The 25,983-nt window shown below is 42.7% G+C and overlaps 1 protein-coding gene across 2 annotated transcripts; it reads left to right on the top strand.

The window, feature by feature from the left end:
• The first annotated feature begins 958 nt into the window (after positions 1–958).
• Positions 959–25,826, top strand: LOC144194197 (voltage-dependent L-type calcium channel subunit alpha-1D-like). Of its 2 annotated transcripts, XM_077713100.1 has the most exons (50): positions 959–1,245; positions 6,813–7,057; positions 7,312–7,412; positions 7,545–7,650; positions 7,944–8,083; positions 9,503–9,654; positions 9,718–9,870; positions 10,402–10,598; positions 10,884–10,987; positions 11,365–11,516; positions 11,584–11,658; positions 11,759–11,840; positions 11,930–11,956; positions 12,035–12,195; positions 12,343–12,568; positions 12,963–13,170; positions 13,373–13,493; positions 14,105–14,180; positions 14,253–14,307; positions 14,370–14,430; positions 14,699–14,801; positions 15,431–15,560; positions 16,700–16,759; positions 16,830–16,936; positions 17,021–17,108; positions 17,199–17,306; positions 17,483–17,535; positions 17,613–17,759; positions 17,834–18,035; positions 18,106–18,264; positions 18,337–18,447; positions 18,516–18,599; positions 18,686–18,814; positions 19,146–19,211; positions 19,278–19,369; positions 19,434–19,593; positions 19,999–20,126; positions 20,226–20,322; positions 20,431–20,533; positions 20,600–20,701; positions 21,847–21,977; positions 22,040–22,168; positions 22,230–22,495; positions 22,633–22,728; positions 22,794–22,912; positions 22,984–23,096; positions 23,173–23,392; positions 23,465–23,518; positions 23,599–23,699; positions 24,239–25,826. In XM_077713100.1, the coding sequence occupies exons 1-50, from the start codon at positions 1,227–1,229 to the stop codon at positions 24,500–24,502; spliced, it is 6,183 nt and encodes a 2,060-aa protein (XP_077569226.1). In that variant the 5' UTR covers positions 959–1,226; the 3' UTR covers positions 24,503–25,826. The 2 variants fall into 2 exon arrangements, with proteins under 2 accessions (XP_077569226.1, XP_077569219.1); XM_077713093.1 differs by having other exon boundaries at positions 20,431–20,701.
• The last annotated feature ends 157 nt before the right edge of the window (positions 25,827–25,983 follow it).

Below are 25,983 nucleotides of genomic sequence, written 5' to 3'. Positions count from 1 at the left end.
GCATTACGGGACCGTCAAAACAACTTTGATGTGACGTAAAACCCAAGATTGTTTAAAATTGCGGTTTAAGGGAAGCTAACCTAGAGATTTTAGCTGTCGATTTGCACTGTGGAGAACACAGTCGGGAAATAGAAGACTATCAGCCCAGTTCTACTTAAAGAAATCATAGATAGCCCAAAGCAATGGATGTTAAGAAGAATCAAACTCAACTCGCAGATACTTAGAATCGTTGTAAATTTGAACCTTGCATCAATTCCATTGAGTCTTAGCAGAATCTTGCAAACAATCGCTGACAATGTCTTCAACAAAACAACGGCCCTAATTACTGCTCAAAATCCATAAAGACATTCATCCATTGGAAAAAAGTGCAATGTTCTACAATGGCAATCTAAGCCACCGACCTAAATATCATTGAATTTATTCACTTGGTGTCTCTCATCTAAATTGCTGAGGAAAAAAAGCCAATGGTATATAATGAATAATCTTTAGTGTCATCAGGGGTGTCGAAAATCTTTCATTCCGCCATACGCTATATCCACAACAGGTGTGTTGACGTGTCAGATGTGATTATGATTACATTCATGTGGCTGATTTGGTTTGCAGTATATTTCAGGTGTGCTTGTGTTTACCCGTCATTTATCGTGTTCAGGTCAGGTGTGATTATGTTTACGTGTCAAGTGTAATCATGTTTGTGCCAGCTGTGTTATGTTAACATATCTGTTGTCATTACGTTTACATGCATTATGTGATTGTTTATACGTCCGGTATAATGTACGGCATTTTTTGGGACATTTCTTTCAGTCATATATGTATTTTTCTCCTTGCCTTTAATATATTTGCAGCTGTCCTCCCCTTTAACACACTGAGCCCTTTTCCTATTTAATCCCCAATTGGGGCAGGGGGGGGGGGGGGTTAGGGCATAGGAAGCAAGGGAGAGTGAGAGGGAGAGAGAGCGAGAGAGATGAGATGAGCAGAGGAGGAGGAGAGATGAAGAGATTCAGATTAGTGAAGCCGAGCTGAATTTTTCTCCTCTCAGCCTATCGTTGACTTTTTCCACATCCCTCGGCTTCGTCGCAGAAGGAAGCGTATCAGATGAAAGTGTGATTCACGAGCAGTTGGGGCCGATGGACCAAGTGGAATGGTACAAAATGCAAAGTTTTGTTTGTTTCGTGGGAAGACATGAAGATGGGACCTACGTGAGCGTCTGAAGTGGACTACCAGAAGATATGCAGCACAACCATAAAAGTAAGGATCTACCTATCTATCTCTCTCTATCTATCAAAACATTCTCTATTCAAGAAAAGTAAATGCATACGAAATTTGAGCAATAACACAGTAACTTGACCACTTGTACGGTTATGAATCATATTAGCATTAATGTGATCCCTAACACACATTACAAATGCAGCCAGCACTAAGCCTGGCCAAAAACCTGAATAAATGCAAAGGGCTTCGCTGAGGCATCAAGCATTAAACTTTGCCAAACTATGATGAGTGATCATCTTGTGAATTTCATACCAGATTGGTCACAGTCCAAGGAAAACAGCATCTGCCATCTGTGTTAACCTTCAGGGCGCCAGTAGAAATTTGGCTACTATGGGTTGTACTCCAAGGAGCGGAGGAAAAAAATGTTGCCCTTCGGTGGTAAGAACAGAGGGAAGCGGAGATTCTATATAAACTGAAAGTAGCGACCCTGACAGTAAAAAAAAAAAATCTGCCTTCAAGGATCAACACGTCTACACCCCTAAAATATAGTTTCCAAATTTGATTCTGATCTATCTATACGTAAGGAAGGAGTAGCAATTTCAACTCTGCAGTTGATAAATCCAATCAATCAACCCCAAAACAAAACAAAAAACCAATGCATTTCTCTGTATCAATGTTTATAGAAGTTTAAAATATACTTTAATTTGAATCTGTCAATTAATAATGGAGAAGTGGAAATTTTAGTCTATGTACACCTAAAAAACAACAGGAACAAGAGAAAGAAGGGCAAAGTAAGCGAGATCTGGAGACCTCCCTCTGGGTAGTCCCAAAAAAACCTAAAGAATTTGTTGACATTGATACTCAAAGATCAAAGCATTGTTTTATGTCAGTTATCGTCTTCTGATTAGGAAGTAGAATATGGGGACTCTGAAGTTGACTCTTTTCTGGGAGGTGGGGTCAGGAAACTCTTTATTTGTATGGATAAGAACCACATGGACTTACAATTGAGGATTATTTCGGGATGTCATGAAGCACTGGATCGGCTTTTTAAACTCAGCAAGGCTTTGGGGCTTGCATGGGTGTCCGTTCCAACCACTCTTGTGAACTTAGAGCATGTTATCTTTCCTACATGTGGTGGATGCTCTGGAAGGATGTTGTTGAAGACCACTTCATTAAGACTTTTCAATCGGTGTTTGACTTTGCTCTGCAGTAAATTGCATTTTTTTTTTTTCTGGGGAGTGTTGGATTCAACTAAGTGCTTTTTTTTCAGTGATTCTGGGCCTGAACTTTATGAACAGAATGTTTAGGCACAGCAAAAGTGTTGAGGGGTTTCTGGTTTTGTGGGACCACAATCACTTTCTTTTGCAAGGTCTGTTCACTTCATCAAACTGCGATCTTCCATTGCTATAATTTTCTCCAGATAAGAGATCCTATACCAAGTGGAGAAATTCAGATAATTTGGGCTTTGTTTGTGAGTGAGCAAAGAACGGGGTGGGAGATCAACAGGCAGAATAATACAGCATCTGCTGTGGTGCTGACTTTGTCTATCATGATGAAGGTGGAGGAAGTAATGTACTACTTCTAACAGATGCTCCTAAGCTTTAGTTTGTGACCTGAAGAACAACATCAGAGTTAAAAGCAATTGAAATGACTTCCCCTTAATTAGCGATGACATAAACTCATTTACCGCCATTGAACGTTATACATATCTTTCACAGTTTATAGTAGCGAATGAGTTAACGATGTTTGCACTTTGATTCATATTTCCACTAATATTAGCAGTGATTTTAGCATCCATGTGCTTTTGTTTACATTCCACTTCTGAGATCAGACTTCATCAGGCACTGTGAGACAAAAACCTACCTCATGAGGTCAGCGCTTTGTTTACAACTTACTGATTTGAGCCATATTGCTCTATTGGTTTACTGTATTTTTCATTTCTTTCCATGATCAATACATCATCACATTGACCTCCACATACCTTAGTGAGTGTGCCTTAATCCTGCTCATCCTGGCAGAGGATCAGACTTCCTGCTTGTGGAATTAAGATGGCGTCCATCGACATTCTGATAGCGTTGTCATGGAAATGAGCGCTAAATCGCCGGTTGCCATGGCGTTGAAGCTAATCCTTGCAACCTTTTGTTCCAGTGCCTTGCTCTTGACACAACTGACAGAAACCCTGATAGTCTTTGGCCATGACATGTGTCAAGACGCTATATTTAGTATTGATAGGTACAATAATTGCGCCCACGAAGAAATGCTCATCTACTACGAGTGTGATCTATGATAGGTAAGCAGTAAAAGTGAATATATATACACTTCTCACAGTGTAAGTCCCTTCTGCAATGGGCTGGCGACCATTCCAGGGTGTACCTCTATTCATACTCTGGACTGCTGGGATAGGCTCTAGCTCAGGGGTAGGGAACCTATGGCTCGGGAGCCACATGTGGCTCTTTTGATGGTTGCATCTGGCTCTCCGCTAACCTGTGAGCTAAAATACGGAAACTGCTGCTGAGATACTACGTCTAGAGCTGCTTTAATCTTTTTTTTTGGCATTTGACTCTTCTGGAATACATACCCATTGATTAGCAACTGCATAAGAATGTTGTCAAAAGTATTCAGAGTTTTTTTTCCACTTTAATAGTGGTGAAATGACCAAAATAAGTCACCCACTTACATGTATTTTGACTTTTAAATCCGGAGTATGGCTCCCAAGGAATAATATTAGAAAATATGAATTGTTTGTGGCTCTCTTTGTCAAAAAGGTTCCCGACCCCTCAATAGACAATGGATGATCTGAGACTCATTATGCCTTCATGATGAAAAAGAAAAGCACAACGACGTTGACTAAATAACCCAATGACCTTCCCAGCTGGACCGGGCTGGAGGGCACAAACGCATACGCACGTGTGCGTGTACACGCACTCTTAAACACACACGCAGAGAAACAGAAGAGTGAAAATCAGGAAGTTAATAAGGCGTATGAGAGTAGTGTGCAAGCAATGCTCAACTACACACACACACACACACACACACACACACACACACACACACACACACACGCAGCGCAGTTGGTGTTCCAACGACACAGCCCAGTCCCACTAAAGTGGGCCTCGACTCAGCTGAAGGACTTCCTCCAAAAGTCTAACAGCCATTGAGGTCACGCTTGTCCACACACACCACACACACACACTCGCACAGATTTGTCTTGTACATGCATGCATGCATGCACACTCGCTGCTGTCAGGATGATCTCGGTTGTCTCGGGATAATTCGGGCATAATTAGACGGATTCTCGTGGGGCAATGCAGGGGCTGTGCGTGAGTTTGTGTGTGCGCGAGTGTGCAGCTCTACCAGCCACACATACACACACACTCTCACACACACGCTCACACACACACACAAAACAAAACAACGTGAGCAACAGTCATGTGACCTGCACTGTCCTAACCTCAGCTCCTCAGCAGCCTGAGGACAAAATAATCATGTTAAGTTAATACAGCAGAATAAGCAGCGCCCCCTGCAGGCTCGATTCACTTTTTACCGGCTCATTTGTTTGCTTCCTTTCCGTGACTAGCCATTATTCACCCATCACTCTCATGATTATTCATCAACTTTGTGCTTAATGCTGAAAAATAAGGAATTAAGTAGATTTTTCTGCCATTTCTACCTTACCTGAGTATTTAGATTTTGCATAGATTTTTACTTTCACTCGCTTTATTTGGCAAACATCTCATTTCATTCCTTACATTTAGGAAATGTGTAGTTTTTTTTTTAAGGCCAACTTTTGCAGATGACAACACAATGTACAAATGGTACAAAATGAAGGAGCTAACATTTATTGTCCGTGTAAAAAGATTCATGTGAAGAAGAAGAGAGCATTCATGAGAAGCATCTATCCTTTGGCAAGAAAAATGTTTGACGTTGTCAGAATCTCAGGCTGTCAGTGAGCAGCACGCAATGTTGATAAACTAAATCTGGCCAGCTATGTCACTTTTAGTTTCCAAAACACGAACAAAAAGTATTTCAAATAACCTATTTTTCAACAGTATTTCCAGTAACGAGACAAAATGTTTAATTGGACCTTTATTTTTTGTTTATTTTAGAGAACATATACAGATTTTACATCAAATCAAGCATTTAAATGTATTTTTAAATGTCCTTAATTCCTTCCACAACTAGCTTTATCCGACTCAAAAAGATAGAGTATTTTGGTCTACATTTCCGTGACACGTGGTGATGCTAGCAGCAATCGGCACGCCATTTGTGTAAAATGTCGCGTGACTGCAATCTGCTCCTTAAGTCGGCAATAGTAGTCAGTTTTTTCTAGTTTATTTGTATTTGTGTAAAACACTTATCAGCTTTGTGCCACCGCCGTAAACAGCACAGAATTGTGGGAAACGGGAAATCTAGGAAAACGACAATGCGAAGGTCGAATGAGGCGGAAATAATCTCACTAAAATGTTCATAGCGTGTGTGTGCGCATGCGCTTGTTGCTATGTGTGTTCATGGTCCTCAGGTAATAACTAAAACGCACACACGGACACACACATCATGACCCATATCGCGCGCACACACACACGCACACGCACAGACAAATCTAGGTCACAGCTGTTCACTACGATGGTGTGTTCATGTGACTTTTTTCTTCTCTACTCACATCATCATCATCTTCTTCTTTTCAAATGATAAATACGATAATGATGATGATTCTTCCATCTGTTTTCTAAAGTTCTCCTCATTCGAGTGACGGGCGAGCTGAAGCATATGCAAACTGACTTCGGGCGAGATGCTATTTAAACCCTTTGACTACATAGTAGAGAGCCAATCTCATCTTTACACTCACCTTCCACCCCTGAGTACATTCCATTTAACCTAACACGCCTTGTTTTTGGAATGTGGGAAGAGTTCATGCAATCAAGAGGCTTGATAGTAGTAAATATGAAGGCAAAATTCCAAATCCTTTTATTTCAGTCTCTCAAATATAGATAATTTCTTAGTCTTTCATGAATCCAGACACTGAAACCCCTCCGATCCTTTTACTATCCTTCGATGCTATACATCAATCCACAACCTTTGTTTTAACAATGAAATGTCTCATCTCATCTCATTTTTTGAACTGCTTTATCCTCACGGGGGTCGTGGGGGTGCTGGAGTCTATCCCAGCTGTCTTCAGGCCAGAGGCGGGGGACACCCTGAAATTGGTGGCCAGCCAATCGCAAGGCACAAAGAGACAGAGAACCATTCACACTCGCACTCATACCTAGCAGCAATTTAAAGTGTCCAATTTGCCTACCATGCATGTCTTTGGAATATGGGAGGAAACCGAAGTACCCGGAGAAAACCCACACGGGCTTGGGGGGAACATGCAAAATCCACACAGGTGGATGTGACCTGGATTTGAACTCAGGTCCCCCCCTATGAGGCCTAACCACTCGCTCTGCCAGACCGCCCACAATGAAATTGAGTTCTTTTAATTTCTCTGCCTGCTTGCCTTGATGACTTTTTCTGGACTTTTGTCAAATTGTCTCTTAATGACAAATTCAATTTGACATTTTTGAAGTTGTTGTCTATTTTTTCATTCCTGGATTGTTGTCCTTTACCAGGCGCGGCACATAATGGCTACGCCAATGCTGTAGATGGTGAAGATGGCGGCGGTGAAGGGGAGGAGGGTGGAGAGGAGGACGGAGGAGGAGGAGGAGGTGAGGGAGAAGAGAGAGTCGGTGGGGACTGGGACGAAGAGTTGGAAGGTGAGGACGAGGGAGTGCGGATGACCAGGACGGACACTCTCCACTCCACCACCAGTTCTACCGGGACGCAACGTAGGAGAGGTCAACACGCTAAAAAACAAGTGAGGCATAAAGAGATGCACCACTCTAAATAAGAAAGCTTTACAAAGTTTATCACTCATTTCTGAGTCAGAAAATAGTACATTGTGAGGTGTGAACTGTTGGACAAGAGACAACATGAAATGCAATAATCAAGTTAACCCATAAAGCTAATAGTGCATTATAGGTTCATTTTTACATTTCTTACATCTGAATATTAATAACTTTGTGAGAATCTTAGAAACATGGTGATAAGACTGAGTCCTTTCCTGTCCAGGTCCAGGGCACAAATCAAGTCCAGCGAGCGCCCCGGGCATTGTTTTGTCTGAAGCTTAACAATCCCATTAGACGCGCCGCACTCTCCATCGTTGAGTGGAAGTATCCTTTTACAGTCATTGCAGGTCATATTAAGTGCTTTTACCAGGGCTCAACCAAATATTTCTTTTCTTATTTCATGAGACCTGATGTTTTGCACAAATTTTGACTGAAACTTCCTTAATGTAAACTCAGACCATTTGACATTTTCATTCTGTTGGCCATCTTTGCTAATTGTGTTGCTCTGGGTGTTTCCAAACCATTTCCTGAAGATGACTCAAACTCCACCAACCATGACCTGGTGAGTTGTATATGCTACACAAGAGATTTACTTCTGTAAATACTCCAAAACTGCACAAACCCCTTCCCTTCACACTCATATTTGTGTGTTCAATTTACATAAAAGTCTACACAAAATCATCAGATTTAAAAACAACAACAAAAAATGGTCCCCTAGAGTGTGTCCGTAGTCTTCGAGACTGCTCCCAGATCTGGATAGCATGGATCATATGATACAAGTGTGGAAATGTGAACATAAATGATGATTTCAAGACTAAAATGTATGAAAATTTGACTCCAAATCTGTTCTTCCAGGAACAAGTGGAGTATGTCTTCCTCATCATCTTCACCGTGGAAACATTCCTGAAGATCCTGGCTTACGGTCTAGTCATGCACCCAAGTTCATACATTCGCAACGGCTGGAACCTTCTGGATTTTGTCATTGTTATTGTCGGGTAAGCTAAACTAACATGATTACCTTATTATTTTACTCTTTTAGTTAGTGGGTGCACTACCACATTGAGGTGCTCTGATCTTTTCTTGTTTTGCTACTGATCTTGTTACATGATTTTGAATGTGACTATTTTTTTCCTAATATCTCATTTAGTCTTTAGCAAACGGCTAATGAAGTCAAATTTCCACGCGGCCTGGAAAGCATTCTGTGTCATGATTATTATGGTGAACGTCATGTCATGATTGATTTTGTTGTTGCGTTATCTGTATTTGTTCATCACTCTTATAGTCCGACATACCCATCTTAGCTACCGGGTGAACGGATACAGTGTCAGCGGCGGAAGTGCAGCGGCGCGGCGGTAAAGTGTTTGAGTCGAAGCAAACGTGAGCTGACGTTCTCGTTTGCCGGGCGTCCCGAGTGGATGCCTGCGGCGCTGCCACAATTGGTGTGATTCAGAGCCCCGGTTGTGGGCGTGCGTAACAACGCTCCGGCCCTCTCTTGCTGGTGCTCACAACGTTTGCTCACCGGTGACCTCACTTCATGTCCTTGGGGTCGTGATGAAGGCTCTTGTCATGGTGACCGGGGGACAAATGCCTAAAGTCCATTTGTTTAGTTGAATTGCATCCCTATTCGGTGATGACTCCTCTAAGCTGCATTATGGTCATCATTTTGCTTTTATCTTTCCTGTGTCCTAACTACATCTTGATGTACTCTATATATCTATATGTTAGCATAACAACTGCTAGGATTTCAACAATTTGACTATATTTAGACTGTCCAATTGGGTCAGTCCAAAGTTCAAAATTGCTCTACATGGCAACTTGTGAATGTTTTCTTACTATCGTTACATTTTTGTGAAAATACTCACATTTCTGTAGTTGAAATGGCATTTTTCCATTTCAACATTGCTTTGGATTATATTGCCTCATTCCTATTTTCTGGAATTATCTCGAATATTAGCATATAATTGTTATGCCATTGTTAGGTTATAATTTTTTTCCTTAGGTTATAATTTTGTAGTAGTGTTGTTGTAAATTTTTGCATTTTTTGTATTGTTGTTGATGATTTGGAATGATTGTTGCATTATTATTACATGAGTTTTACGCTGTGTTTATGGCATTGTTACATGACAGTTTATTTATGGTTACGCTATTAGTACCTTATTATCTACCGTGCTCATGTGCTAAACTGTCAGAAGCTTTTAGGGTGAGTTTGACTTGTCTCCAGCTTGTTAAATACAAGCCCCAGGGTCTACTTCAGTTCAGTCCAGGTTAAGTGTGTTGAAAGCATCATTTCCTTTTCTGCCTGAAATTAACGAGTACAAATGTGGCAAGTATGCATTTGGAGTTGGTTTTTTTTTTGCAGTTTTTAAGACTGCATTTGCTGTTGACTAATGAAAAGGGGGCTGTTTCTACAACAGGTTGTTTAGCGTCGTCCTGGAAACCATGACCCACAAGTCGGGTGAACAGGCGAGCACGCATCATGTGCCGGGCAAACCCGGAGGTTTGGACGTCAAAGCCTTGCGAGCTTTCCGGGTCCTGAGGCCTCTCAGACTGGTTTCAGGCGTTCCCAGTGAGTGTGCGCAGCCCGCGGTGGTGACATCATTTCGCGTGTTTTGACGGATGTGTGTGACAGGTTTACAGATTGTGCTCAACTCCATCATGAAGGCCATGGTTCCGCTGCTTCACATTGCTCTGCTTGTCCTCTTCGTCATCATTATCTACGCCATCATCGGTTTGGAGCTCTTCATCGGACGCATGCACAGAACTTGCTATTACGCAGAAAGTGGTACGCACCAGCCACAAACTGTCAGAACAGACATGTACACAAATGTTTTAGCCTTATCTGTTTGTAGTTTATTAGAAAATAACTGTACTAAAATTGAAAATGCAATGCAGATTAAATTTTTATATTTTCAGTTAAGTTGAGTTAGTTTCAGTTAGCTTAACTCGTGACTGGACGTTTGGTCGCTGGTCTTTTGGTCGCCGGTCAAATGTACTTAGATATTAAACAGTACTTAGATATTAAACTCTCTCTCTCTCTTAGTTATTAAAATCTCTCTGAATATAATTTTGAGAGCTGGCTTCAACAGTAAACCCTCTGTCACCATTTGACCGGCGACCAAAAGACCGGCGACCAAACGTCCGGGCACCGCTTAACTGTCTAAACCTAATAGATTGATTGATCTTTTTAATTTTTTTATTCATTTTTATTTCTTTTACATCAGCCTACTTTTAAAAAAAGTGATAAAACATCAGCATTTTAGTAGCGATATCCATTCACCAAAGAACGACTGCAGCCATGTCTTTATCACGGCAGACACCTATGTGGAGGATGACCCGGTACCGTGTGCCTTCGCGGGTCACGGCCGCCAGTGCTCGGTGAACGGCTCCGAGTGTCGTGGGAGGTGGGATGGACCCAATGGAGGCATCACCAACTTTGACAACTTCTTCTTTGCTATGCTGACGGTGTTCCAGTGCATCACCATGGAAGGCTGGACCGACGTCCTCTACTGGGTGAGAAACAGACAACATGGACATGACTGGAGATAACCTCGCACATAGATGCACTGTATTGAAACGCACAATCTACTCATATACACACACCTAAGGCACTCAATCAGATTTCTGATACGACCTCATATACTGGTAAATCCCTGTCACACATGGCTGAATTTTCATTCCACACTCAACAACTTTTACACACAAAGTGAAACCCTGTCATGACTAGTACTTATATTTAGCTCCTGTATGACCCTTTGTATCATTCTACCGCTTGATGTGATGTCTTCATGTGTGCAGATGAACGATGCAATCGGCTTTGAGCTGCCGTGGGTCTATTTTGTTAGTCTGGTCATCTTTGGCTCTTTCTTCGTTCTCAATCTGGTTCTTGGTGTCCTCAGCGGGTCAGTAATCAAAAAGGCTCTCTGGTGCGCTGACATCAAAATCATTGTTATATTATTTTTGAGTCCTCGTGATCTTATTGTTGTGTTACTGGTAGTGAGCTTCCATCCTTATATTGTGTTATGGTAATGTTGATATTCGTTCAATATATTTGTATTGTAGTCAACTTTATGAGTACATTGCTGTTATATTAAATATTATTTTTGGTGTTTTACATACTGTAATACTATTCCATTGTTTTATGACAATATTAAGAATGTTTTTTTCATTGTTATGTTACAGCAAAGTGAGTATTAATATTGTGTTCTTTTTGTGCTTAGGATAAATGCTTATATCAAGGCTAGTTTATATATATTTGGATATTGCATTGACATTGCAGAGAGTTTAGCAAAGAGAGGGAGAAGGCAAAGGCTCGTGGAGACTTCCAAAAGCTCCGTGAGAAGCAACAGATGGAGGAAGATCTGTGCGGATACATGGACTGGATCACTCAGGCTGAGGACATGGATGACCTGGATGAGGATGGAAACCCCCGTGAGTGTATACATCTTTTTAAACGTCTGCATACAGCTAAATGAAATTGTCATGTGTGTGTGTGTAGGTCCATCTCTGGGTGATCTGTCAGATAAGAAAAGAGGGAAGTTTGGGTGGTTCAGTCACTCCAATGAAACACACGGTAAGAGACACGCAATCTGACCTGATATTAGATGATGTGTCATTCCATAAACATCTTTAAACTGGTATCTGTGTTCACCTGAGTTGTGTCTCCCACTTAGCAAGTCTTCCCGCGAGTGAAACGGCATCTGAGAACACGGAGAACATCGATGAAGAACACACCAACTGCTGCCAGGTCTGCTGGTAAGTGATGTGTTCGCACATACACAAACATCTACATCTATGTCCATGGCCAATCAGTAAGTAATTTAAGGTCCTTTGTTTTGCTACAGTGCTCGCATGATGAAGATCAGCTGCTGGTGAGTTAAACTCGCGATTGGCAAAAACCACAGGAACTGACTTCACGTCCTTGTATATTGCCTTCTTTGGAAATCCAGTCGAACTTTGCGTCGCTGGAATCGTGTCTGTCGAAGGAACTGTCGCACTGCCGTTAAATCGGTCATATTCTATTGGTTGGTCCTGTTGCTCGTCTTCCTCAACACGTCCCTCAGCGCGTCCGAGCACTACAATCAACCTGACTGGCTGACGCAGGTGCAGGGTACGGCCGCCGCCCGCCGCTCGCCCTCCATTTTTTACGTGTCATGCCATCCATCTGTCAATGGAGTTCACAGTGATGAACGCCTGACCATGTGGGATCAAAAAGTGTCTTACCCATTGTACCCGCCATGTGGCCGATGCCGTGCAGATATCGCAAACAAGGTGCTGTTGTCACTGTTCACGGTTGAGATGCTGCTGAAGATGTACAGCTTGGGCCTGGCGCATTACTTTGTGGCGTTCTTCAACCGCTTCGACTGCTTCGTGGTGTGCGGTGGCATCATGGAGACCATTCTGGTGGAGCTGGAAATCATGCCCCCCCTGGGAATCTCAGTGCTACGCTGCGTTCGCCTGCTCCGAATCTTTAAGGTCACGCGGTAAGGAGAAGGAACTTTTGACTGGTGTAAAAAGGTTTTGAACCCAGGTCTGACACTGTGATGCCGACGTGCTAACCACTCATCCGCCGAGCCACCCACATTTGGGAATTCCGACTAAAAAAAATACTTCAATATTGAGTAGATCTTTTGCAAAAAATAAAAACAGCCTGTATAGCAGGGTTTGGCAGACTATACTATAAAGGACCGCAATTGCTTCTGGATTTCGTTCCCAAAAACTTGCACGTCAAGTAATGGTGCAGTGGTTTATTCACCTGAGTTTGGTGCAGGCAGGCGCAGGCTTGATTCCTGCAGGTGGCGGAATGATTGTTGTTGGCAGATGTAATATAGTATTTGTACACCCCATCATGGCTGACTGCTATCTCTTTTTTCGCAGCCACTGGACGGCTTTGTCCAACCTGGTGGCGTCTCTGCTGAACTCCATGAAGTCCATTGCCTCGCTACTGCTGCTTCTCTTCCTTTTCTTGATCATCTTTGCTCTCCTGGGCATGCAGCTCTTTGGCGGCAAGTTCAACTTTGACGAGACGCAGACTAAGCGTAGTACCTTTGACGCTTTCCCCCAGGCACTGCTCACCTGCTTCCAGGTAACCTCGACAGAGATCTCGACTGTACTAGCAAAATCGCATCAGTTTTTTTGTATATCAAAGTAAAGTGCTGCATAAGAATGAACTTTCTCTGGGAAAGTTGTAGAAAATAACTTATGAAAAGTAGGCACACTCTCTACGAAGCTGATGGGCAGTTTGGCTGTGTGTAGCTGATTTAGGATAATCTGTCTGCGTATTCCAGATCCTGACAGGCGAGGACTGGAATGTTGTAATGTACGATGGAATCATGGCGTACGGTGGCCCGGTTTTTCCAGGGATGATTGTCTGCATATACTTTGTCATTCTCTTCATTTGCGGAAACTGTATCCTTTGCCAAAGAAGATCCCTTTTTTTCTTCCCGCTGACGTCCCTAGGCATTATTTTGACTGAGGGGGTGGGTGCTAGCAATCATCAACATCAATGGTCAGAGGCTATGTTCTCTTACAGATCCTAGCAACAAATTCCTGGGGCCACCATGACACAAAAAAATGTTTTTTGGTATACTTCAATGCACAATAAATAACTCAACAATGTAAAAAGCCATACTCAGATTCACTTTTCCCAAAATACGTGGGGTCCAAAATACGTGTGTAATTTCAAATTGCTACTTTCTGCTGTTTACGTGGATGTAAAAAGCCATGCCCAGATTCATTTTTCCCAAAATACGTCATTTGAAATTGCAAATTTCTGCTGTTTACATGGAGTACTGTATTTTTTGTCAAGGGCCCCTTTGTTGTGAACTGCCTTGCTTGTTTGCTAGCCCCGCCTCTGCCGATCATACTCATACCACAATTTGAGAACCATTGTTCTGGTTTGAGATACAAGTGAAGACAAAGAAAGAAAAATCAGTAATTGTGTACTTGTTTGTGCTAGTTTTGGGAAGATTAGAACAATTAGAGCCATGAAAATCCTACATGTTTTTAACGAGTCACAGACATCCTGCTCAACGTCTTCTTGGCCATTGCTGTCGACAATTTGGCTGGAGGCGATGGAGACGACAAGGCACAAGAGTAAGTGGCGACGGGAAAATCCCCAGGCGAGAGTAGTTTGACAATGTACTGCTCGTCTTGCCCACCACGCAGGAAGAAGCCGGAGGATGCGGAGGGCGAAGGGGTGGAGCAGGACAAGGAAGTGAAGGTGATGATCAAGATCCTGACTCTATTTCCACATCCCTTCTTTATTTAACTTTATGCTCACAGGTGGACATTGACGAGGACACGGAATACGAGGAAGAGGAAGAGCTCCCGGAAGGCGAAGATGGTGAGATAATGTCTTAATATTTGTTCTTGTGGGTGCTACAATGCGCGTGTTAGCATGTGTGTTACCCCCAGTGTGTTGTTACCTTGTGTGACTATTTGCATGTGACCCTTTGCGTGTGTGTTATCATGTGTGAGTGAGTACAAGGAAGAAGGAGAGCACCCAGAAGGCAAAGCTGGTGAGATGATGTCATGCAATAGTTAAGAAGTCATTGGTTATGACGTGACATTTTGACGACATCGCTGACGTATCATTTGTGGCCTTCCTCCAGATGCAGGCGTGCAACTGAATTTGGCTGACCTGGCCCCGCCCAAGGAAAAAATTCTGCCCATCCCAGAGGGAAGTGCATTTTTTTGCCTCAGCAAGACAAACCCGTGAGTTTGATTTCCTACTCACCTTAAAGCCAAAGATGACACTTTTATCCTGTGAATCCCAGTGGAAATAAGCTTTTCCATACACAGAATTGAGTTTATCTGATGTTTAATTTTGGAGAAAAATATAAATGAAACACACTTTTTCCAGATAGTGTCATTAGGGCGAAGAGATTTTTTTTTTGGCAATGTCGACACTATTTTAGCCAATCAAATGTGACTAGTATATATCTTTTTGTGAATTTATAAGTACTGATTGTCTGATGCACCTGTGATGCCAAATAATGGTTGTGCGATCCTTTTTTGGTTTACATTGCTTTCAAGCAATAGTTCTCAAAGTGTGGTATGAGTACTGCCAGTGAGACATGGACACCCTGTTGTGGTACGCCAAAGATTGACTGAATTATAATTTCTCAAGCCCCGACAGTTTATTGATCAAGTACATATGTTGTATTCAATTTAAACTACAAAAATTCTCTATTTAACGTTTTAGCACGCTTTTTGGAACAGTTAACCAAATAATTTATTTAAAATATTTTAACCCACTACCCCAATACATTTGCACTTGTTGACAATCAATTTTGACTGGGACGGTCCATAGCTCAAAGTGTTTGTTTTGTGTGTGTCTCCAGCATCCGAGTGGCATGTCACACTCTGATCCACCACCACATCTTCACCAACCTCATCCTGGTCTTCATCATCCTCAGCTCGTGCTCATTGGCCGCCGAAGATCCCATCAGGGCACACTCATTCCGGAACAATGTAAGGACGCGTGGACTTAAAACTCACATACCGTCAACCTAAAAAAGGGAAGATAGCGATCAAAGGCAGCAGTCGTGGGGGGGCCTCCACGCCAGCGGATTGAGCGGATTATTCCATAAGTGGGTCAGCGGCTGACGGAAATATCAGCAGTCTTAACGCGCCCGCACATGGCAAACGGCAGCAGATGTCCTCACGCAACGAGCCCGGCAATTGGACAGATGTTTGTTTCGTTTGTGTACGTGTCCACCACCATCTTGGACTCTAAGTGGAGTCCAGTTCACAAAGTAGATCTTTCACACGAGCCAAACACAATTGTTTGCCACCAAGAATTTAGGTAGCTCCAGGTACTGTTGCTACTTGTTTGGGTCACATCTGTGCAATCCAGAATTACCATTACATTTCGTGCCAGTCCAAAAAATATATTTACTTTGTTGATTAATTCAACATTGTAAACAAAAATGGATCAGTGTAATATTGAACGACATTTTGAACACCACTCAACAAATTTTAAATAATCCACTGACACAATGTCAAACCATGTAGTTTCTGTGTTCAATTACTTCTCCTGAGACCAAATTTCAAAACACTAAGCAAAAATAAAAAAGTAAAAAATATTTTTCAAAACACAAAAGGATGGCAGTATCTGTTGTCTGGTCCCCCAAATCACCAAATTGAATCTCAAATTAAAAAAAAAACTATATTTAAAGATACCTGTGATTTGATTTATTTTGATAAACATAATACTTAGAATATGATTTGTATGTTACCTTTTTAAAGATACCTGTGATTTGATTTATTTTGACAAATATAATACTTAAAATATCCACAAAATGCATGGAACACTGTTACCAATTTTTTTTAAAGCTAGTTAGAAACCACTATTTAATTCCTAACCCTGGGTTTCAAACCTACTTTGAAAATCTAACCCTCGTCTCAAACAATCATTTGTATCACTAACTCAATATTAAAACCAACCTACTTACTTGGATTCCTAATTGGAAAGTCTATATTTCTATTCCTTTTTCTTACTTATTTCAAGAGGGATTTTTTTTCCAGTGTTCTGAGACATTTTATCTCACTTCCGATGAACGAGTTGGCCTCCCATCTCACGCTGATAATGTCACGCCATGTCTGTTTAGGTTCTGGGCTATGCCGATTATGCCTTCACCTCCATCTTCACCGTGGAAATCCTGTTCAAGGTAGGACGAGGGAGTGAGGACGCCTGTGGCGTGGTCTCTCCTGCAGACTGACTTCTTGTCTTTGTGCCAGATGACGGTCCATGGAGCGTTTCTCCACCAGGGCTCCTTCTGCAGGAACTGGTTCAACTTACTAGATCTGCTTGTTGTCAGCGTCTCACTTGTGTCCTTCTTTCTACAGTCAGTACCCATTCTCCTTAGTTGAGGTGTAATGAGAACAAGTTGCAAATATCATTTGACCTGAGTGTGCCTGTATGTGTACAGTTCAAGTGCCATCTCGGTTGTAAAGATCCTGAGGGTCCTCCGTGTGCTCAGACCTCTGAGGGCCATCAACAGAGCCAAAGGCCTCAAAGTAAGTAAACGGGCATGCGGTTCAAAATGGCTGCCGGGCATCCACTTGAGTGTAGGATTTGATGATTGTGTTTGCCTATGTGCCTCACAGCATGTGGTCCAGTGTGTGTTTGTGGCTATCAGGACCATTGGAAACATCATGATTGTCACAACATTGCTCCAGTTCATGTTTGCGTGCATCGGCGTACAACTTTTCAAGGTGGGGACATTTTGATCATTTGTATTTCTTTACCAATCAATTAAGTCAATTAAGGAATGCTTTTATGCCATGTACAGAGGTGTGGTAGCTATTCATCATTTTATGGACAGTATATCTAGTATCGTATATATAATATGTGGTCAAAGTGGTCAAAAATGGTTTTGTTGTGCCCTCAGGGTAAATTCTATCGTTGTACCGATGAAGCCAAACATACTCCTGAGCAGTGCAAGTATGTGGAAATTACCCTACTTAAAAAAACAAAAACACTATCACATCGTCATTACCTGCGTTTGCTTATATGTGCAGGGGGACATTCGTCGTTTACAAAGATGGAGACGTCAACCATCCGATGGTTCGAGAAAGAATTTGGCACAACAGTGACTTCAATTTTGACAATGTGCTTATGGGAATGATGGCTCTCTTCACCGTGTCCACCTTTGAAGGCTGGCCAGCGTAAATACTTTTTGTGTGGGTGGGTGACGTTGTGTTTTGACTGCACATTGAAGAATTTGTCGCCCACTCTTCAGGCTGCTCTACAAAGCCATCGACGCCAATGGGGAAAACTCGGGTCCTATTTACAACTACCGTGTGGAGATCTCCATCTTCTTCATCGTCTACATCATCATCATCGCCTTCTTCATGATGAATATCTTTGTGGGTTTCGTCATCATTACCTTCAGGGAGCAGGGAGAGCAAGAGTACAAGAACTGCGAACTGGACAAGAACCAGGTGATGCCACTCCGCCATCCCCAATACACGCCAATATAACTTCACTGATGATTCATGTCGTCGTCACCAGCGTCAATGTGTCGAGTATGCTCTGAAGGCTCAACCGCTGAAGCTCTACATCCCCAAAAACCCAGTCCAGTACAAGTTCTGGTCCATTATCAACTCCACGGTTTTTGAGTATGTCATGTTTGTGCTCATCCTGCTCAACACCGTCACGCTGGCTATCCAGGTAAACACCGGTTGGTGGATATGAGGTAAGCGGGGAACGTGTGGGGGTGACCACTGCATTTTCTGCACGCAGCACTATGAGCAATCCAAGAAATTCAGTTATGTTATGGACATCCTCAATATGGTCTTCACTGGGCTCTTCACTGTGGAGATGTTGCTTAAATTGTTAGCACTCAGACTCAGGGTGAGTATTCCTCTTCTGTGTTCCGGCGGTAACAGCACTCACCCGTGAAAATGTGTTTGCGGGTGTAGCATTACTTTGTGGACGCTTGGAATTCCTTTGACGCTCTCATCGTGGTTGGCAGCGTGGTGGACATTGTTGTGACGGAGTTCAGCGTAAGTGGACAAAGAGCCAGTACGTGCACCTATTTGTATGGTTAGTCGGCTGTTTCCAAGACTGTATTTGTGTATGTGAACGCCAGAGTGGAGAAGACAGCTCTCGAGTATCCATCACCTTCTTCCGCCTCTTCCGAGTGATGCGATTGGTCAAGCTGCTGAGCAAAGGGGAGGGCATACGCACTCTGTTGTGGACTTTCATCAAGTCGTTGCAGGTTGTTTTGGGATTACACATTCACAACTATGTTATTGCAAATGTTAACGCTGCTTAAACATTTGCTTAAAAAGTGATTACTTTGGTTTTACAAAGTTTGTTACCATATTATTAAAGCAGTACAAAATAGTTTTTTTGTAAACCCTTGTCACACTACTCAGTTTCAGATTATCAATATGCAAATATCCATATAGCTGCTACTCTATTACACATTTTACCCGGTTATTACAATGTTGTTACACTTGAATACTCCAATTCTTTTACAATTGTTACTACTTACACAAGCATTTTAACACATCATCAAGTTGATAACTAGTCTTGTGTCTTGGAAGGCTCTTCCGTACGTCGCCCTGCTCATCGCCATGATCTTCTTCATCTACGCCGTCATCGGCATGCAGGTGAGAGTGCATTAAAACTGTGCATAAAACGCATCATGTGACCAGCACATTTTTTGTCACCATTAGACCTTTGGGAAGATAGCCATGCAGGATCACACCCAGATCAATAGAAACAACAACTTCCAGACTTTTCCTCAGGCTGTCCTCCTCCTCTTCCGGTGGGTGGTAATTTCTTTCGCTGCCATGACGGTGAGTGATTGCTTGTATATATGTGTGAGGCAGGTGTGCTACAGGTGAAGCGTGGCAGGAGATCATGCTAGCCAGTCTTCCTGGGAAACGTTGCGACCCCGAGTCTGACTGCGAGCCGGGAGAAGAGTTCAGCTGTGGAAGCAACTTTGCCATCGTTTACTTTATCAGCTTCTTTATGTTATGCGCCTTCCTGGTGTGTGTTGAGACTATCTTTTTGTACCACTATAATCTACTTTACACTAATACTGCACCAGAAAAATCCTACTTTATTAACTCATTGGCTACACAAATACAAACCAGATTTGCAGTAACATTGGCATAATACTAGCTATAAACAGATCAACATACTTCCTACTGATGTAAAAAAAAACTTACCTCATTGGCTACCATTAACGGTGATAGACCAACTTGACTGAGAGTGACAGAGATTATTCCCTGCCAACCTCTCGCGGTCAAAATGGATTTGATTTCTATCGTCGTCAATGGCTGGCATTGAAACATGATCATTCAATTCTAGCCATCCATTTCAAATCTATCACTGTTAAATGTTAATACAGATGCACCTGTCCATGTAACGTGTGTCTTGGTGCACCAACAGATCATCAATTTATTTGTGGCCGTCATCATGGACAACTTTGACTACCTGACGCGTGATTGGTCCATTCTTGGTCCACATCACCTGGACGAGTTCAAGAGGATTTGGTCCGAATATGATCCAGAGGCCAAGTACGAATCCTATTTTTGATATTAGCATCATAGTTGAAATAACATTCAGCTATTAGCGTGCAAGGTTTGTGAGTTGTACATTCGTGTGTCATCTCTCAGGGGTCGTATCAAACATTTGGATGTAGTGGCTCTACTTCGGAGAATACAACCTCCTCTTGGTTTTGGAAAACTGTGTCCTCACAGGGTCGCCTGCAAAGTAATTACAGCCAAACTATGCAAATACATGCATACGTTCTGAAGATGAAGCTTACTTTCTACATGCATTAACCTGCCTTGCCTCTGTGTTGACGGTGCTCTCTGTTAGCGTCTGGTGGCGATGAACATGCCTCTCAACTCCGACGGCATGGTAACTTTCAACGCCACCCTTTTTGCGCTGGTCCGCACGGCACTGAAGATCAAGACCGAAGGTACCGCCGCAACAAACAAAACGTTCCAGTCAAGTCATTGGCATGGTCCATCTCTGTTATTTCTAGGCAACCCGGATCAGGAGAACGAGGAGCTGAGGGGGATCATCAAAAAGATCTGGAAGAGAATGAAACCGAAACTCCTGGATGAAGTCATCCCACCACATGAGGGTACAAAAATAAGATTCTTTTTAGAAGTTGTAATTGGTGCTTGTTTCTTATTTGCAGTTATAGGAACGAAAGAAATAGAAACACAAGGGTAATACCCCAAAAAAGAAATGCTCGATTATCAACCCAATTGCCTTAACCACAATCATGTATCAATCAGTACAATGGTCTAGTCCAGGCATGGGCAAACTACGGCCCATAGGCCACATCCAGCCCGCTAGGGTTAGGGTTAGGGTGTGTTTAAATACAAAATGGTTAGGGTTATGTTTAGGGGTTAGGGTGTGTTTAAATACAAAATGGTTAGGGTTAGGGGTTAGGGTGTGTTTAAATACAAAATGGTTAGGGTTAGGTGTTAGGGTGTGTTTAAATACAACATGGTTAGTGTTAGGGGTTAGGGTGTGTTTAAATACAAAATGGTAAGGGTTAGGTTCAGGGTGTGTTTAAATACAAAATGGTTAGGGTTAGGGTTTGGGTGTGTTTAAATACAAAATGGTTAGGGTTAGGGTTGGGGTTAGGGTGTGTTTAAATACAAAATGGTTAGGGTTATGGTTAGGGGTTAGGGTTTGTCCAATTGAAACCCTTACATATACCCCCTAACCCTCATATTGGTCCAATTTTTGGACGCTCATAGACTTCCATTTTTTTGTATACTCATAGACATTTAACTAGACATGGGCAAACTTTGGGCCGCAGGCCACATATGGCCCTTCAGGCTTTTTCATCCGGCCTGCCGACATCGTTTTTCTTCCCCCAAGATGTTGCCGTCACACGGAAGCCAGTGCCAGTAGCTCTGTCCACTCTTATATGTTTTTCCTGTTTTACAGCCCATCTATCTTTTTTAATTACATTTGAATATATCTTGATACATTCCTTTTTACTTTACTTTGTACTTTATACTTTTTACTTTAATGATGAGTGATGAGTATGATAATACTTCAGTCCTTTTTTTCTGTTTATGTTTCATATGTACTGTTAATGGATGCAGTTTTCATATGTATCGTATCTGGTGCTGACCCGGCCCATCTGTCAAATTTTTAAAGTCAATGTGGCCCCCGGGCCGAAAAGTTTGCCCACCCTTGCGCTAGTCAGTTGGGTCAGTGCCATTGACCTGTAACAGTGTCTTGTATCTCTGGTGTTTCTTTTTCCAGAGGAAGAAGTGACAGTTGGTAAATTCTATGCCACCTTCCTGATCCAAGATTACTTCCGCAAATTCCGGAAGAGGAAAGAAAGAGGGGGTCTCAGTGTGGAAACCGACGCCACCAACCCATCAGCTGTACAGGTTGGTCAAACGAACCATCAGCCGTGTCTGTTGTCATATTGACATATTGTTTGTGTTTGTAGCTGTGTAAAGCGGGTCTAAAGACTCTGCAGGATCTCGGTCCGGAGATGCGTCTGGCACTAAATGAAGACCTAGAGGAGGACGAGGAGGAGGAGGAAGAGGAGGATGAGACAATGAAGGAGGACGAAGAGGTGGAACTTCTTTATTAAGCGCAAATACTTGACTTTAATCACTTTGTTTTCACCTTCGCAGATGGACACAGTGAGCGCACACAAAGACCGGCGAGGATCTATTGTGCCCGTCGGTCCAGGGGGAGTTGACGGCGGCGTGGGGAACGGCGGTCTGATCCATCGGGTCGGTTCACTCGGCAAAATGTCTAACGGCAGGGAATACGATCCCCAAGGCTTGCGACGAGATAATTTGAGGTCATCCCTCAATCATCATCACCGCCGACCTTCGGTCAGGAACGGCCTGGTGGAGCGTGCCCCCAAAAGACCGTCGCATTACAAACATGGACGGTAGGAAACTTTTTTGCAACTGTAAAATTACAAATACCTCTTTAATCTTGAACTTAATCTGCTAACATAGAAGCTATTGCTGTTGACATACAGATATGAGGAGATGAATCATATTTAGGTGTTATACATACACACAGGGACAGACATTGGAGGAACGGAGACATGGACATGTCCAGAGAGTCACGGTATTACACAAGAGAGGATGACGCAGACAGCCTCACTTCCACAGAGAGGTACACCCAGCCCTCCGTGCTCACACAAATACATGCATGCTATACATGGGTACATGTGTTTTCAGATATTATCCTGACGATCCTTTGTACTATGATGGCCACGCCCCCGACAGCCCCTACGGTAACAACTACAGTGAGGCTAGGCGGACTACACGGAGGCGTCTCCTTCCAGCCACGCCCACAGGTAAGTCGTAACCTAACGCAACATCTATTTGACATCTTTGACGTCGGCTGAATGCGTTTTTTGGCTCGCAGGTCGGAAGCCGTCTTTTAACATTCAGTGTTTGAGACGTCAGGGCAGCAGTGATGACTTACCAATGCCGGGAACGTACCACCCCAATTCCCCTCCACGCCGCGGCCACGCTCAGGTACAAACGATTGGAGAAAACTCACGGTCACTCACATGCATGCAGACAAAAAAAGAACAAGTCTGTCCTGTTGTAGACGTACACCAATTACGACTGTCCCCCGCCGTCGAGTCGCTCCACTGTGGCCTCTTCTACGTCCTGGGCCAATCCGTGTCCTCGTCGTGGTCGTCTCCTATACGCTCCTCTTATTCTGGTTGAGGAGGAGGGCAGTCCGGCATGGGGGCGAGGGGGAGAAGTTAGACGAGGGGGAGGAACAGGTGGAGACCTGGAGGACAAGCTCGCAGGAGCGGGAGGAGGTGAGCCAGGCCCCCAACCCCGGGGTCAATGTTTCCTGACTGGAAGTCATTCATTTGCTTTCGCGCTTTCAGGTGTCAGCGTGACTGGCGCCGTGCCGACTCCCGCCTGGTATGGCGGCCAAGCAGGTGAGTGTAGAGACCTCTGATGTTTTGCGAGGCTGTTATGGCAGCCAATCAGCATATGACCTCTGGCTTCTGTTCCGCAGCCCCGCCTCCTTACAGAGCATACACCACACTCAGAGTTCCTTCTCAGCTCGGCGCGCCTTTTGGAGAGAAACGAGGCTCCGCCGACAGCCTTGTGGAAGCGGTGAGATTATAGCCCTTAAGACATGACTAATCGATAAAAGTCTCATTAGCCATACCAATTGGAATATAGCAATTGCCATTGAGATATTTTGACCTGGCACTTTTTGAATGAAATTCTTAACCAATCAGAAGAAGCAATACAATTTAATCAGGGGAAAGTAATCACAATATGTAGATCGAACTTGGTAATAAAAGCAACCTCTACAGAAATGTCCTATCCAGTCAAAAATCTAGACAAATTCATTCCTATCAACTTAAGCGTTTTTTTTTCCATTTTTTTATCATTTCAAATTGTGCACGCCGTACAACAACTTTTGTAAGGGATTTTTTTAAGTATGTTTTTTTGTAAGACCGATCTGGTTTTACCCATTTCGGCTCTAATCCGGATAAACTCAGTCACTGGTGGCAGACGAAAACGTCATCGCCGACTTTTAATAGTATTGTCATGCTTTAAGCATTGCATTTCTACGTGTATTTTATGGCTTAATAAGGAGAGCAATTGGCCAAGATTGACAGGTATGCATTTTTTTTTCTCGGCAGGTTCTCATCTCAGAGGGTCTCGGCCTCTATGCCCGCGACCCCAAATTTGTGGCATTTGCCAAGCGGGAGATCGCGGACGCATGTCACATGACTGTGGACGAGATGGAATCGGCGGCTAGCGACCTACTAGGTTCGGCGAGCCACGAGTTTCTGGACACTGCGGCCGTGGATACTGCCACACTATACAGTGACGACGAGCCAATCAGGGCGGGCCGAGAAGAGGAAGAACTGGCCGATGAAATGAGTTGCGTCACGTCGTTTTGACGGACGGACATTCACCGCCGGTGAAGCCTCGTCGGGAAATGAATATTGAACTCGAGTTTCCGACAAAATGTAAAAATCTGAACAAAAGGATACAGTTTGGGACGAAAGGTGGGCACAATGTTGCTGGAAATTGCAAGTCATGCTCCATCTTATCAAGTAGGGGGCGATAATGGATGGATTTCCATAAGTTTACGAACTTTAACTGTGGAGAAAGAACATTTTTTTGTTTCTGCAAGCAGCTAGCTTTCCTCAACTAGCTGCTTAGCATTCTAGCTGTTAGAGGTATACAATATTGAATTATTTCTATTGTTTGAATTTTTTAAAGTCTTCCAGCAAACACAACACTGGTCTTATTTATTTTGAGCTAGCTTGGCAAAAACGGAAGGATTTCATCATTAAGCCAGCCTCGAATGAGCAGCCATTTTGTGGAATGAATACTTTCAAAAACGTTTGGGTTTTTTTTTTGTTCTTCCTTGCTGGTGTGCTATTGCATGTTTAAGGTTTTATTTCCATACTTACAAACATAGCACCAAAACGCAACTTTTCTACTTTTTCACACGTCCCTCGTTACTTTAACAAGCTGTTATGTTTGTTGGATAAGCTACTTGACTAATCAGTACTAGAATTTGTACAGAAATGACAAAGATTTGGTGTTTAATAGAAAGAAAAAAAACGAATTAGAACGAAGTTGAACAGATTTGAAGATCTGGAGATGGACTTATGTTAAAAGTAATGTTATTTGGTTTTATTTCGACAGCGCATGTCACCGAAAGAGAATTTTGTACTTTTTCTATCTAGCTGTGCTTTGTTTGATGGACAAACTACTTGTAAATTGCAAGCTGTCCTTCTGACAATCACATGAGGAGACGCGAGTGTGAATTTTATATCGTTTTTTGGAATCCACTGAAATGTGGATTTTTTGCTTTTGATTTGATTTCTGTTGTCAGTTTTGCTTTTTGGGTTTTTTTCTATCAATGCTGACTATCTCTCAGCATTCCTCATGTCTTCTCGTATTCTTCCTGATCGTCGACCGAAGGGCTCAATCACGGCTTTCCCTCCCGATTCCGTCCACAAAAACAAGTCAACCGTCCGTACCTCAAATAAAAGAGAGCGAAAACAAAAGCGTATTTGATTACTCACCAAGTTATTTCTTCTTCTTTTTTTTGTGGACAACGTGGCTGCAAAAAAAGCAAGGAACATGTTTACAAAAGTGCAGTCAGTGTTGACTCTGTACAAAGACTTTTCCGAACCCTTGACTGACCATTTTTTTGCAACAATCAGGGAATGGTGTAATTCCTGCTAATAAAGCACGAGTGGAACAATTGTCAACTTGTTTTTTTTCCTCTTCACTTTACGAATGGTGCAAGAAAAACATTACCATTTGTCTGTTTGAAATAAAATTCTCAAAAATGATCAGTTCTCGTGAAATGTAAAGAAAATCAAATGTACATAAAATCAAGAAATAGGCTAACATTGTAGCA

The sequence above is a fragment of the Stigmatopora nigra genome, chromosome 1 (assembly GCF_051989575.1).
Source record: "Stigmatopora nigra isolate UIUO_SnigA chromosome 1, RoL_Snig_1.1, whole genome shotgun sequence".
NCBI classification, from domain to species: Eukaryota; Metazoa; Chordata; class Actinopteri; order Syngnathiformes; family Syngnathidae; genus Stigmatopora; species Stigmatopora nigra.
This window is presented reverse-complemented; position numbering and strand designations above follow the sequence as displayed.